The following is a 15,992-nucleotide window of genomic DNA, read 5'->3' on the forward strand; positions in this document are numbered from 1 at the left end:
TCAAATGGCCGAAGGGATAAGGTTCCCTATCGTCATCCACTCATCCTCGATGCATCACAAATCCATCGATTTGTTTAGTTCTGCAGAGAGGCACCGATGTTGCGGTTCATGGCGTCGCCAGCCGTAGCCGGGGGGCTTGCTCGTACAACGCCACGCGCCGGAGGGCGTTGCCGGCCGTCGGTTTCCCCGCCGTGCCGGAGGACGTCGCCTCCACTGCCGCTCATGGTCCGCGCACGCCGAAGGGCTGCATGGCCGCGTCGTGGTTGGTTGCTCCGTGGGAGCCGCCCTGAGGCCGAGGGCCTCGGATGATGTCCGTGTGGCGCACGCGTCGCTCTGCGCGGAGGATTCAGGCCGATGGAGGGCACCGCCGCGCCACCGGGGTGCGTCGGGCATAGTGGGTGTGCCTCCACCGACAGCGTTCGTATCTGTTTTCTTCTGTTCTTGGTAAGGTTGCTTGTGTTTGATCGCCTCATAGAAGAAGTAGTACAGGTCGTGGACTTGATTCTATTCTGTGCTTCACTCCTTTTCTTCTCGGTTCTTGGTGTTCCTAGTAAAGCAATTGTTTTGTGCAAGAATAAAATCAAACTGAATCACCTTGTTTGACACCGATTTCTCTTTCTCGAGGCCAGCGATGTGTATGGCGGCCCTTATTGAAGGTCCCCGGAGTTGCTTGGTGCCGTTCGTCGCTTGATGCCGATGGGTAGTGCAGAAGCGTGAGGGTGGCCTCGCCGGGCGCAAGAATGGCGCTGAGGGCCGTCGGGCGCTCCGTGGTGTGCCACGGATGCAATATGAGAACTCCGTCGCCGGATGAGCGTCGCGCGTCGGCCGTTTTGCCTCCAGATGCGGGAGAAGAGCCCTTGGCGCCTCGCCGCTGTTACGCCGCCTCCCCGTCGCTTTCTTCTCGCTTCCTGTGGCCAAATCGCTCTCGGTTAGGAGCGCGCTGATAACGTGTTGAATGTAAAAGTGATTGAATGAAGGAAAGGCTCATAATTTCATTGATTCTCAAGATATATATACACTCCGAAGAGGCGCCTTGTAGAGGCGGTAGTTATAATAGAGATGGGAAGGAAAAGAACGTGTCCGTACGGACACATGCGTCCGTACGAGGCGTCTGTTCGGTGTTGGACACACCTATATTCAACTAATGACGGTTCGTTAATTAACCCGTGTTAATTAACTAACATGTAAAATCTATTCCTAACAACTATAACGTCATTTTCAGTGCTCCACGGTGGACAGGTTCTAAGCATGTCACATAAGCGAAAAACTGACATGGCACAATAATTAAGAAGAAGAGAGAGGACTTTGGTGATCCCAGAAAGAACCAACGCCAAGCGTGTGAACCTAGGCAAATCACTTAAATAAAACAACTTGACCAATACATGAAACACTTTAAGTGCCAACTCATCAAATAAAGTATGTTTAGCAACAACAATTAAGTACCTATGCATTGGAGAGTTGAGTCGTTAAGGTATCTACTACCTCCGTCCTGGTTTATAGAGTCCGTGAGCCATCACACATCGTCTGTATTTACAAGGCCGCATGCGAGCAATTCAGGGAGTTGTTAATTCGACTTTGCATGTGAAACGCTAGGGATTGACTCAGCCTAATTAATTGACGCCGTCAATTCTCTGTGCCAGCCCATGCATGCAGCAACCGCACAAAAGGATTGGGCATGCATGTGGGCCTGAGACACAAATCTAGGGAACGCAAGCGGCCGTCCCGATTTTCTAGCGATCAGTGCGGTGCTCTCTTTCCTTAAGAGCAAGTATAATAAGCCTAGTCAGCTGGCTATAACACATGCCAGGTCACTGAAATCCTAGCTGGAAGGGTGAGAAAGAAGGAGAGAGAGCGCAGCGGGCGCTTGATCAGTCGCCGGGCGCTAGCACAGGTTACTAGGAAAAGTGCTTGCATGCAGCGTGTGAACAAGTGCAGTCTTCTTTCCTCCCAATCAAGTGTGTGTTTTTACATGCATATATTAAATACTATAGCCAACCTAATAGCTGGCTTATTATATGAGTGTACTTTTACAAAGGCTATATGTGACATGGCACTAGTACATAATCAGTAACAGGCTTTATTATTAGCCATGCTCTAAGTGCTCCATGCAGATTGGTTATTGTCATGACCGATACTTTGCCTTGGTCCTGCTATTTCGCCTTTTGGGCCCTATAAATCCAGATGGATGTAGTAATGTATTTTTTTAAACATCAGTACAGGCGCAAGCACTCATACATGCGTGCATACACTCATCCTATGAATGCACACGCGCACACCCTATCCATATGAGTACCTTCAAGAGACTGAGCCGGCATGTCATCTTGAAATTTACGAAGTCACCGTAAGCGCCTCGTCGTCGACGGGAACGTCTCCTCTCACTGAAAGCGCATCGTCCGAAAGGTATCTAATGCACTTAGTACCTCATCTAAGCATATTTGCATTGGAAGAGGTCTACAAAATAGCGCGCTATAGCATATAGAGAATTGCCTCGCTATATAGATCAATGTACAATGTGTCCTAATTGCATGCTATAGTGCGCTATAGCACACTAATAGATTATTTCAAAAGGCGGCACTATTTTGTATAGCGAGACATTTTTTCCTTGATTAACGGCGATAAAACATGCTAGTTTTTCGCTGATACTAGCACAATGGTGGATGGTGTTCCAACCATTACGTACGTGGGCGCCCCAGCACAGCTCCGCTCTTAAAAACACAAGCCAAACCGGCCGGGTAACTCCACGGTGTCCCGCTCAAAAAGAAAATATGCGGTACACCTCGTTGTTTTCGTGAAGCTCTTCAGAGGACTCCACTACCACCTTTCTGCCCTCACCAAAAATCCTAAACCTACCAAAAGGAGAACCCATATTAAAACTGCTAGTTGAATATACATGCAATTGTCATGCATATGTTCTTTGAAAAAGAAAACACCTACTATGTTGTATGTGCAAATTTAGCAAGATTGTCACGAGATTTCATTTGTCTTTGGCCATAACACTGTGATTTGAGTTTGAATGAAATCATGTCAAACCGGCAGCTACATGAATTGATCAGTTACTTATCCATTTTTCAACTTTGATGAGTTGTTAATCGATAGGACAAATAATATAACAATCCATTTGAACAATCGAACCATAATACTTGCAAAGGTCATTTATATTGAAGTCCTCATCGAAAATGTTAAATCTGGAGGAGGATCTCCACGCAGGACAAATTTGAAAAATTCGAAAGTCATACATTTATGTTTCAAATTTTTTAAAAGAAAATAGACATCCACCCAGACACATTATGCATGTGTGCGTAAATTTTCATGATGAAATACTTTAAAATGAGAGCTATGTAAAAATAAACAATTATGTGGCTTCTCAGCATATGCATTGTTCATTCTCAACTTCCTCAATTTTTTTGGTGCAACTCACAATTTAAGGTAGTTCATTGTGAAATTTTACTTGCATATACATTAGATAATTGTATATACATGTATTTTTTTAATGAAAATGCTGATGGAGCAGCTTTTCATTGAAACTTGGGGGGTTTTAGAGAGTTATGTTACAACAAATTTACATGTGCAGTCCACCCCTTGGTGGACATGCCATCTCCATTGCCTGTAATGTGCTTTTCTTAGTCTGGTTCCCTTGGTCTGTTGAGGAGGGAGATGGCCTTGCCCCGTCCCACCCTTTGCCAGACCGCTGCCTCTTCGATCATCCGTTCCACCACAGTCGTCTGCGGCGATGGTTGGTTCATGAATATCCTTGCGTTGCGTTCGTTCCATATCGACCACCATACTAGTTGTACGAGTGTGCTCCATTGCTTCTTGGTTGATGCAGGAACAATGCCATTGGACTGCTCTACCCAAAGCACTAGGGAAGTTGTGGCGGCTGAGGGAATGAGGCCCTGATGAAGGTTGCAGCGAGCAATGATGTCTTGCCAAATTTGGATGGAGACGGGGCAGGAAGCCAGCAGGTGCACGACGTCCTCCATTGGTCCATTGCATAAGGAGCAAGACGGGTTCTGAGGCCAGCCTTTCCTCGCAAGAACCTCGGCCATGTTGCAGCGGCCAAGCAGAGCCAACCATACAAATAGCTTGCATTTGCCCGGTGCATCAGATTTCCATAAAAATGCAGCCCAAGCCGGTCGAGTGCAGCCCTCAAATTGAATTGTGTAGGCCGATCTTGCCGTGTACACGCCATTTGCTGTCCACTTCCAACGAACCCGATCAGGCTCTTCTGTTAGGTGTATATTTTGGACTCCCTCCCACAGCTTCAAGAATTCCCTTGTTGCCTGTGCAGAGAGGTTGGCTTTGAAGTGTCTGATCCATCTGTTGTTCTCCATGGCTTGTGCAACGGTGAGGTTTTTACTGGTGCAATGCTGAAACAGCGCCGGGAAGGCGTCCTGGAGATTGATGCCCTTATAATTTTTCAGAATTTTTTCAAACTGAAAAGTTGGAATATTGATTATTTTTTTCAAGATTTTTGGCCTCCAAAACACCCATTTTGAATGATTTATTTTGAATTCCAAGTATAGGGGTACTAAGCAATGCAGCAGTCTTATATGCCAAAATAATAGTAAGAGCAAATGCACCTCGGCAATTACAATATATATAGAAGTTGGGCATAGATGATCATTATGCAAAAGACAGGATGGCATAAGTTAGTTCTACAAGGTCCATACACTGAAGGTGAATAAATAGTAAAACACATAGACTTAAGTGGAACTGAAGCGCCTCGCTACGCTTCAGTTCCTTCTCCCACGCATGGAAAGGACAATGCTAGTAAGCACTGCGGGGCAGCTTGTCTCCAGATGCTTATACCCCTCCGTTGCCACCACGACATCAAGGATCGCAGGAGTGCTGATGATAAACTCAACACACTTAGCCTTAAGGTGCGAACAGTTGTGCTGCTCAGCCAAAGCCAGAGTCGTCGCCACCGTGTCAATGTTGATGACACCGGACAATGTTCCCTCGCAGATAACCTTGAGCCGGTCCAACCCGTACCTGTCACCCGCCACAAGCAGATGTTGAGCCATCGTCTCTACTGCCTCCAGCTCCCGATCAAGTTCAGGCACTGTGTCAGTGTAGATGAAGTGCAGCATTGCCTTGAATACTGCCGCCTCCATGTCCTCTATCATGATGCGTTGAGCGCTCGCCTCCCTCATGTGCGCAAAGAACTCGACCATGAGAACAGGCGACCTAGCAGCCAGTATGATCTTGTGAGCAGCAAATGACTCGCCCGACACAACAAATGTGATGTTGGCTTCAATCCCACGTTGTAAGAGGTCCCCGAAGTGCTGGTGCAGGTTAGAGGCCGGTACGGGCACCGCGGCTGCCACGTCTGTCTGTTCCTTCAAAACTGTGATGGTGCACTGCACAATCAAGTAATCACCCTTGGGATGAGCCGGTGCCGGTATAGATGATTTTTGCACGAGCTTGACTCGATTCGAGCAATCTTTGTGGCTTTTGAACATATGTGACACACTTTTTTCAAACTGTGATACACCGCCAAGCATCACCGGATGTACCAGGAGACAGCTTAGGTTCGCCCTCACAACCACAGTGTCAGGCTTCACTACCAAGATGATGTAGGGTAGAACCTAGACGCCCGATCTTTAACGATTGGAGCGGATCCCGCGAAGAACACGAGGGGAAAACATGGGGAGAAACACGAGAGGATTCACTCAAACCAACAAGATTCAATTACACAAGTGCTAGATCCTCGAAACACAAAGAGATACACGATCCAAATTCAACAAAGGACGATACAAATAACAAGTTCTTCTCCGTGAGGAGGTCTTGACGTGTCTTCTCATGAGGGGCCTTGAATCCACTTGGGGGATCTTCCCCGTAGAGGTCGTGTACTTCGATGGAGAAGGGATCAAGTGGAGAGCAAAGCTTCTCAAATGAGCTACTACTTTGCTCCCCCTAAAACGTAGGTAGGAGAAGAGTATATATAGTCTAGGCGGCGAAATGGTACACGGGTCTCGGCCCAGGTCACTGCGCGCAGGCAGGGCTGGAAGTTCCGGGCGGGGTCGGAAGTTCTGGGTGCAGGAAATTCCGGGCCAGGTTCCAGGGAGGGTCCGGCCTAACCAGAGAGTTGGCATGGTGGGCGCTGGGCTGACGTCCGGGGGCCGGAAGGTCCGTGCGAGGTTCAGGGCAGGTTCCGGGCTAACCAGAGAGTTGGCACGCCCGGGCTTGTCTGGATCATCGGCGGCCGGAAGTTCCGGGGCGGCCGGAGGTTCCGGGTTCTGGCCGGAAGTTTCAGGTTGAACAGAGAGTTGACGCATGTTTCTTCTTCTTCAACTCTCGGCTCTATGGCTTGTGCGTTGTATCTTATCACACATAGTGTCTCTAACTTAGGTAGCAACCATGTCTCACTCGAATGTAAGAGGAGCTCAAGTAGGAGCAATGTCACCTCGGATTGAATAGTACATTCTCGAGCTCTTGTCATGGGCCCACTTGGAGCTTGGGTAGTCGAGGTAGTGTCCATGGGGATGACCGTGAGATGCTCCGCATCATCTCGCCCCCCCTCCCTTGGGAAAGATCCGTCCTCGGATCGAAAGCCTCATCACATGGTAGGGAGAGAGATCCTTGATGTTGAAGACATCACTCATGTTGTACTTGTCGCGTGGGAGATCGATCTTGTAGACCTTGTTATTGTAGCGTGCTAGCACCTTGAAGGGTCCGTCGGCTCGAGGTAGAAGCTTGGACTTGCGTTTATTGGGGAAGCGTTCCTTGCGAAGGTGTAGCAACACGAGATCTCCAACGTCGAATATCATGGGTTTCTTGTTGATGTTGAGCTTGGTCGCGAGTCATTGTACTTGGCGCTCGATGGTGTGCCTTGTATCTTCATGCATCTTCTTGAGGTAGCTCACTCGTGCACTCGCATCCATGTTGATGCGCTCTTGTAGTGGTAGAGGGAGAATGTCCAATCGGGACAATGGGTTGAAGCCGTAGACGATCTCGAAAGGGGACTTGTAGGTAGTCTAATGTCTTGCGTGGTTGTAGGCGTACTTGGCGATAGGTAGGCACTCCTCCCACTCCTTGATGTTCTTCTTGATCAACATGCGAAGTAGAGTGGAAAGCGTCTGTTTTGTCACCTCCGTTTGACCATCGGTTTGTGGCTGGTATGCCGAGGAGAACAAAAGCTTGATTCCAAGCTTGGCACATAGAATCTTCCAAAAGTAGCTCAAGAACTTGATGTCAATAATCTTTGGAACTCCATGTAGGCGCAAGATTTCCCTACAAAAATGATTTGCAACATGTGAAGCATCGTCTGTCTTGTTGCATGGGATGAAATGAGCCATTTTAGAGAATTGGTCCACAACAACAAACCCGGAATCTTTGCTATTTTGAGTTCTAGGCAAACCAAGCACAAATCCATGCTAATATCTTCCCATGGGTGATATGGAATTGGGAGGGGCATTTAAAGACCATCGGATTGAGCTTTTGACTTAGCTTTGCGACATTTAGAGCATCGGTTGGTGAAGCGTGAGACGTCGCAGAACATCTTGGGCCAAAAGTAGTTCTTGGAGAGCGTGGCGAATGTCTTATCGCATCCAAAGTGTCCCATTAGTCTACCTCCATGAGCCTCTTGCAAAAGTAGCAAACGGAGAGAAGACTCAAGGATGCAAAGTTTGTTAGCTCTCATAAGATAATCATCCTTGATGTAATAGCGTTCCCAAGATGTATGCGTCAAACATTTAGCATAATGAATAGCAAAAGTAGGCTCATGCGCATACAAGTCTTTTATGTGCTCAAAACCAATTACATTCAATTCAAGTTGGGTAACAAGCATGCATCTACGGGAAAGCGCATCTATCACAACATTTTCCTTACCTTTTCTATACTTTATGATATAAGGAAATGACTCGATGAATTCATTCCACTTAGGATGATGCTTGTTTAACTTAGTTTGAACCTTAAGATACTTAAGTGTTTCACGATCGGTGTGGAGAATGAACTCATGAGGATAGATATAATGCTCCCAAACATGCAATACTCGAACTAAAGCATATAGATGTTTGTCATAGATGGGGTAATTGAGTTGCGCACCAGAGAGTTTTTCACTAAAGTAAGCTATGGGGCGCTTCTCTTGCATTAACGCACCTCCTATGCCATAACCACTAGCATCGCAATGTATCTCAAATGGTTTATCAAAGTTGGGTAAGGCAAGCAAAGGAGCATGTGTAAGAAAATTCTTAAGCTCATTGAATGCGGTATCTTGAGATGGTCCCCCAAAAAAGGGTGAATTCTTCTTTCTCAAAGCATGTAAAGGTAAAGCAATGGTGCTTAAATCTTTAACAAATCTACGATAAAAATCGGCGAGGCCAAGAAAACTTCGCACTTGTTGCAAGTTGATTGGTTGTGGCCAAGTTTTAATAGCATTCATCTTAGATTCATCTACATACACACCCTTAGAAGATACTACAAAACCCAAAAAAAAAAGTTTATCAACACCGAAAAGGCATTTGTCCATATTAGCATAAAGGCGCTCTTTCCTAAGAGTTTGCAACACGGTCTAAGATGGATGACATGATCTTTGAGGGATTTTATAAAGACAAGAATATCATCAAAATAGACCACAACAAATACACCAATGTATGGCCTAAGAACAAAATGCATGACTCGCTAATACGTCTCCAACGTATCTATAATTTATGGAGCATTCATGCTATTTTATTATCTGTTTTGAATGATTACGGGCTTTATTATACACTTTTATATTACTTTTGGGACTAACCTATTAACCGGAGGCCCAGCCCATATTGCTGTTTTATTCCATATTTCAGTGTTTCGAAGAAAAGGAATATCAAACGGAGTCCAAACGGAATGAAACCTTCGGAAAAGTTATTTTTGGAACAGAAGCAATCCCGGGAACGTAGAGTGCAAGCCAGGGAAGCGTCGAGGAGGCCACGAGATAGGGGGGCACACCCACCCCCCTGGGCGCGCCCTCCACCCTCGTGGGCCCCTCGAGGCTCCCCCGACCGACTTCTTTCGCCTATATATTCCCATATACCCTAAAACCATCGAAACACAAGATAGATCGGGAGTTCCGCCGCCGCAAGCCTCTGTAGCCACCAAAAACCTCTTGGGAGCCCGTTCCAGCACCCTGCCGGAGGGGGAATCCATCACCAGTGGCCATCTTCATCATCTCGGCGCTCTCCATGACAAGGAGGGAGTAGTTCACCCTCGGGGCTGAGGGTATGTACCAGTAGCTATGTGTTTGATCTCTCTCTCTCTCGTGTTCTCTCTATGGCACGATCTTGATGTATCGCGAGCTTTGCTATTATAGTTAGATCTTATGATGTTTCTCCCCCTCTACTCTCTTATAATGGATTGAGTTTTCCCTTTGAAGTTATCTTGTCGGATTGAGTCTTTAAGGATTTGAGAACACTTGATGTATGTCTTGCCGTGCTTATCTGTGGTGACAATGGGATATCACGTGATCCACTTGATGTATGTTTTGGTGATCAACTTACGGGTTCCGCCCATGAACCTATGCATAGGAGTTGGCACACGTTTTCGTCTTGACTCTCTGGTAGAAACTTTGGGGCACTCTTTGAAGTACTTTGTGTTGGTTGAATAGATGAATCTGAGATTGTGTGATGCATATCATATAATCATGCCCACGGATACTTGAGGTGACAATGGAGTATCTAGGTGACATTAGGGTTTTGGTTGATTTGTATCTTAAGGTGTTATTCTAGTATGAACTCTATGATAGATTGAACGGAAAGAATAGCTTCATGTTATTTTACTACAGACTCTTGAATAGATAGAACAGAAAGGATAACATTGAGGTGGTTTCGTACCCTACCATAATATCTTCGTTTGTTCTCCGCTATTAGTGGCTTTGGAGTGACTCTTTGTTGCATGTTGAGGGATTGTTATATGATCTATCTATGTTATTGTTGTTGAGAGAACTTGCACTAGTGAAAGTATGAACCCTATGCCTCGTTTCCTACCATTGCAATACCGTTTATGCTCACTTTTATCATTAGTTACCTTGCTGTTTTTATATTTTCACATTACAAATACCTATATCTACCATCCATATCGCACTTGTATCACCATCTCTTCGCCGAACTAGTGCACCTATACAATTTGCCATTGTATTGGTTGTGTTGGGGACACAAGAGACTCTTTGTTATTTGGTTGCATGGTTTTTTGAGAGAGACCATCTTCATCCTACGCCTCCCACGGATTGATAAACCTTAGGTCATCCACTTGAGGGGAATTTGCTACTGTCCTACAAACCTCTGCACTTGGAGGCCCAACAACGTCTACAAGAATAAGGTTGTGTAGTAGACATCAAGCTCTTTTATGGCGCCATTGCTGGGGAGGTGAGTGCTTGAAGGTATATCTTTAGATCTTGCAATCGAATCTTTTAGTTTCTTGTTTTATCACTAGTTTAGTCTATAAAAGAAAACCAAAAAATGGAATTGAGTTTGCCTCATACGCTTCATCTGTTTAGTATCTTTCATGAGAATGATGGAAAGGAAAAATGTGCTCAAGTGCTAGAAGAAGAAATATATAAAATGCTTGATACTAAATCTTTGAATGATGAGAATTATTGCATTGTTGTTAGTATGAACTCTTTGAATATCCATAGTACTAATGATGATTGCAGTAGTTAAGATGAAAATGTCTCCTTTAAGCATGTCGATTTTTGTGGAGAGCATCGGGTTTGCAAGTACATACCAAATAGGGAAAATAGATATTGCAAGAGGCATACGCATTTAGAAACTAAATGGTTGCAAGAAAGGCTAAATGTGAGTGCTGAAAATTTAAATTTCCTTTGTCGTACTTGTGAACTTTGCAATGAACATGGTCATTTACATGTCCAATGCAAATTGTTTCATGATCGAATCATGTCCGGAAATTGTGATGATTTGATCTCCCTTGATCATTATAGTGAATTTAGTTTGCTTTTGGGTTATGAAGAATTGAAACGTTTAACTAAGAATCTTCCAGAATTTGCCCTTGAGAAATTCCTTGATATTGATCTAGAGGAGATTTATTTGTATTGTGCGGTGAATTGCATTGAAAACCCTTATATTGCCAATTACATAAAGAAAAGAAAGAAAATAGAAGATGAATAGAATACTAATTAAAGGGAAGAGACTTCCCAATATCCTCCTGTTATTTCTTATGATGAATCAGGTAACGAGAAGGAGCTTTCTATTCAACCAATCTCATCAATAAGGAGCTCAAAGAAGAAGGTTGAACCCACACATAATGTGAAGAAGAAAAAGAAAAGAAGGAGCAACAAAGGTAAAAATGTATCCCTCCCAAATGATGTTGCTCCTACTACTCATTGTGATGATGATAATTGCTATACTATTGGTGCTATCCATACTATTAATGATGAGAGTGATTATGCTTATGATATGAAAAGGTCCAAGCTTGGGGAAGCTATGTTTGATGAGGATGACATATTTGAGAATATATTTGCTGCAATTAATGTTTGTCCCAAGCTTGGGGATGCTATGTTTAATGAAGATTATATTTTTAGTCTCCCAAGTTTTGATATGCAAAGTTGTTATGATGATAGCATGCCTCTTACCTATGATGATTATATTGATGAAAGTGGGTTTGGAAGAGTGTCAACTTTAGGAAGTAGTCATCCCACTATTTTGGAGGATGTTGAATTTTATTGTGATTAATATGAAAGTGGATTTGTAAGAGTGTCAACTTTATTTAGTGATGATTCCACTATCTTGGGAGAGGTTTCAATCGATTATGACGAGAACGAAGTTGCTACTTATGATGATTATTGTGATGAAACTTATGCTATAAAAGCAGTGATGATTATATTTATAAAACTTGTCATGATTATTATTACCCTTTTTCTGAATATTACTCTTTTAATGTGGAAACAATTTATAGTATTCAAGTCTTTTATGATACTCCCACTATTCCGAATAAGAAGGATTTTCCTTATGTGGAGAGTAGTAAATTTTCTATGCTTGTAGATCATGAAAAGAATGCTTTAGGTGCTGGTTATATTGTTGAATTCATTCATGATGCTACTGAAAATTATTATGAGGGAGGAACATATGCTTGTAGGAATTGCAATAATGTCAAGTTTCCTCTCTATGTGTTGAAAATCTTGAAGCTATGCTTGTTTTACCTTCCTATGCTAATCGATTATTGTTCCCATAAGTTGTTTGCTCATAAAATCCCTATGCATAGGAAGTGGGTTAGACTTAAATGTGCTATTCATATGCTTCATGATCCTCCCGTTATGTTTCAATTCTTATCTTTTATGCGAGCATCATTGTCATCATCATGCCTAGCTAAAAGGCATTAAAGAAAAGCGCTTGTTGGGAGACAACCCAATATTTATCCTTACTATTTTTGTGTGTTCACATGATTATGCTACTGTAGTAATCATGTTTTATAGCTTTTGTTTCAATAAAGTGCCAAGTAAGACCTTTAGGATAGCTTACGGTGATAGTTGTGTTGATCCTGCTGAAAATCAGAAACTTTTGCACCCAGTAAATTAGTTTTGTTAATTAACAGCAACATGATCTTGCTCTGATTCCTTTTGCTCTGGATTGGTACACGAATTGCTTAGGACTTCCTAATTTTTTAGGATTTTTGGAGTTCCAGAAGTATACGTTTGATACAGATTGCTACTGACTGTTCTGTTTTTGACAGATTCTGTTTTCTATATGTTGTTTACTTATTTTGATGAATCTATGAGTAGTATCGGAGTGTATGAACCATAGAGAAGTTAGAATACAGTAGATATTACACCAATATAAATTTATAATGAGTTCATTACAGTACCTAAGTGCTGGTTTTATTTTCTTATACTAACGGAGCTTATGAGTTTTCTGTTGAGTTTTGTGTTGTGAAGTTTTCAAGTTTTGGGTAAAGATTCGATGGACTATGGAATAAGGAGTGGCAAGAGCCTAAGCTTGAGGATTCCCCGGGCACCCCAAGATAATATTCATGGACAACCAAGAGCCTAAGCTTGGGGATGCCCCGGATGGCATCCCTTCTTTCGACTTTGTTCATCGGTAACTTTACTTCGAGCTATATTTTTATTCACCACATGATATGTGTTTTGCTTGGAGCGTCATTTTCTCTTGTTAGTATTTGCTTGCTGTTATTTAGAATAATGTTTTGCATCTATATTTTCAATAAAAATGTCAAGGATAGTCTTTACCATGCTTATTTTGCCAGTATACATGTTGCTGTTTAAAAACAGAAAGTTTACCGCTGTTGCAAAAATTCCCTAGAAAATTCAGAGAATGGTATAATGTTGAGACTTTTTTATAATGAGATCTGACAAATCTTCTACAGCGTAGTATTTTTCTCATAATTGTTGGAGTTAGGGAAGTATTGATACTCTTGCATTCTTTACAGACTGTACTGTTTCGGCAGATTGCTGTTATGTTTGCATTGTTTGCATATGTTTGCTTGTTTAATGATTCTATTTGAGAATATGAGTATTAAATATGCAGAGACATTTAGTATACAATGTTGAATAATAATTTTAGTGATTTGTTACATTAGAAAATGATAAGGTTTTGCATTGGTTTATACTAACCTATCTCACGAGTTCTTGTTGAGTTTGGTGTGGATGAAGCTTTTGATAAAAAGAGAAACCATGATATGAGAGGAATTAAGGAGACACAAAAGTTCAAGATTGGGGATTCCCAAGGCACCCCAAGATAATATTTCAAGAAGTCTCAATCATCAAAGCTTGGGGATGCCCCGTTAGGCATCCCACCTTTCTTCTTCAACAACTATCGGTTAGTATCGGTTGAACCTAAGTTTTTTGCTTCTTCACATGAGTTGTGCTATCCTTGCAATGTCATTTTACTTTGTTTTGCTTGCTGTTTGAATAAAATACCAATATCTGAAATTCTTAAAAGAGAGAGAGTCTTCACATAGTTACATAATTATTTAGCTACTCATTGATCTTTTTGGAGTAGTTTGTCATTTACTCGTGTGCTTCACTTATATCCTATGAGTAAATGGTTGAATGAGTTGAATGTCATAAATCTGAAATTATATATGTTTCATTTTCTTATCCCATGGGGAGTAATGACTTCACATCTAAGAAGTAGAGGTTGTAAATTTATTGAAGGTTAGCAAGCATTGTATTGGTCATTTGAACAATTCATGAAAGAATATTGAAGGAAGAGAGATTTCACATATAAATATACTATCTTGGACATATTTTATAATTGTGAGCACTCATTAAGTATGACATGCTAAAGAGTTGATGTTGGACAAGGAAGACAACATAATGGGTTATGCTTTCTCACATCTCAGTTAAAGTATATTGTCATGGATCATTCAAACATGTTGAGCTTGCATTTCCCCCTCATGCTAGCCAAATTCCTTGCACCAAGTAGAGATACTACTTGTGCTTCCAAATATCCTTAAACCCAGTTTTGCCATGAGAGTCCACTATACCTACCTATGGATTGAGTAAGATCCTTCAAGTAAGTTGTCATCGGTGCAAGCAATAAAAATTGCTCTCTAAATATGTATGATCTATTAGTGTGAAGAAAATAAGCTTTATACGATCTTGTTATGGAAGCAATAAAAGCGACGGACTGCATAATAAAGGTCCATATACAAGTGGCAATATAAAGTGACGTTCTTTTGCATTAAGATTTTGTACATCCAACCATAAAAACGCATGACAACCTCTGCTTCCCTCTACGAAGGGCCTATCTTTTACTTTTATGCAAGAGTCAAGGTGATCTTCACCTTTCCCTTTTTCATTTTATCCTTTGGCAAGCACCTTGTGTTGGAAAGATCCTGATATATATATCCAATTGGATGTAAGTTAGCATGAACTCTTATTGTAGACATCACCCAAAGGTGAATACGTTGGGAGGCAAAATTATAAGCCCCTATCTTTCTCAGTGTCCGACTAAAACTCCATAACCATAAGTATTGTGTGAGTGTTAGCAATTGTAGAGGACTATATGATAGTTGAGTATGTGGAGTTTGCTAAATCAAAGCTCTGACATAGACCCTTCCTGAAAATAGGATGAATTGTAATTGCTTGATGACCGAGAATGAAGTTTGCTAGCTTCAAGAAAGTTTATGGTTTATGCTTTAACATGTGAATAGCTTGTTACTTGATCTTGAGAAGTTTTATGAGATGAACTACTGTTATGACATATAATCATACTAGAAAAGGTGATTGAAATTATAATTGATCAAAATTGTGCACCTTCCAGCATTCACACTTCATACATTCTTTCTATTATCATTTACCTACTCGAGGACAAGCAGGAATTAAGCTTGGGGATGCTGATACGTCTCCAATGTATAATTTATGAAGCATGCATGCTATTTTATTATCTGTTTTGAATGATTACGGGCTTTATTATACACTTTTGTATTACTTTTGGGACTAACCAATTAACCGGAGGCCCAGCCCATATTGTTGTTTTATTGCCTATTTCAGTGTTTCGAAGAAAAGGAATATCAAACGGAGTCCAAACGGAATGAAACCTTTGGAAAAGTTATTTTTGGAACAAAAGCAATCCCGTGAACTTGGAGTGCAAGCCAGGGAAGCATCGAGGAGGCCACGACATAGGGGGGCGCGCCCCCCCTGGGCGTGCCCTCCACCCTTGTGGGCCCCTCGAGGCTCCCCCGACCGACTTCTTTCGCCTATATATTCCCATATACCCTAAAACCATCGGAACACAAGATAGATCGGGAGTTCCGCCGCCGCAAGCCTCTGTAGCCACCAAAAACCTCTCGGGAGCCCGTTCCGGCACCCTGCCGGAGAGGGAATCCATCACCGGTGGCCATCTTCATCATCCCGGCGCTCTCCATGACGAGGAGGGAGTAGTTCACCCTCGAGGCTGAGGGTATGTACCAGTAGCTATGTGTTTGATCTCTCTCTCTCTCTCTCTCTCGTGTTCTGTCTATGGCACGATCTTGATGTATCGCAAGCTTTGCTATTATAGTTGGATCTTATGATGTTTCTCCCCCTCTACTCTCTTGTAATGGAT

The 15,992-nt window shown here is 42.6% G+C and overlaps 1 protein-coding gene across 1 annotated transcript; it reads right to left on the bottom strand.

Annotated features, from left to right (window-relative positions):
• Positions 1-4,733: 4,733 nt before the first annotated feature.
• LOC119339303 (BTB/POZ and MATH domain-containing protein 1-like) lies at positions 4,734-6,278 on the bottom strand. The gene is made up of 2 exons (XM_037611412.1): positions 6,165-6,278; positions 4,734-5,588 (listed from the first exon to the last, which is right to left on the bottom strand). Exons 1-2 carry the CDS (start codon positions 6,276-6,278, stop codon positions 4,734-4,736), a joined length of 969 nt encoding a protein of 322 aa, XP_037467309.1.
• Between the last annotated feature and the right edge of the window lie 9,714 nt (positions 6,279-15,992).

This window comes from Triticum dicoccoides, chromosome 7B (assembly GCF_002162155.2).
Source record: "Triticum dicoccoides isolate Atlit2015 ecotype Zavitan chromosome 7B, WEW_v2.0, whole genome shotgun sequence".
NCBI classification, from domain to species: Eukaryota; Viridiplantae; Streptophyta; class Magnoliopsida; order Poales; family Poaceae; genus Triticum; species Triticum dicoccoides.

What these genes read in the sequence shown, in the direction of transcription:
- LOC119339303 (XM_037611412.1), bottom strand. Translation starts at nt 6,278, where the DNA reads ATGCGTCAACTCTCTGTTCAACCTGAAACTTCCGGCCAGAACCCGGAA. An exon ending in CCGGGCGTGCCAACTCTCTG is followed by an intron (nt 5,589 to 6,164) that starts GTTAGCCCGGAA and finishes TCGGGCGTCTAG; the next exon opens with GTTCTACCCTACATCATCTT.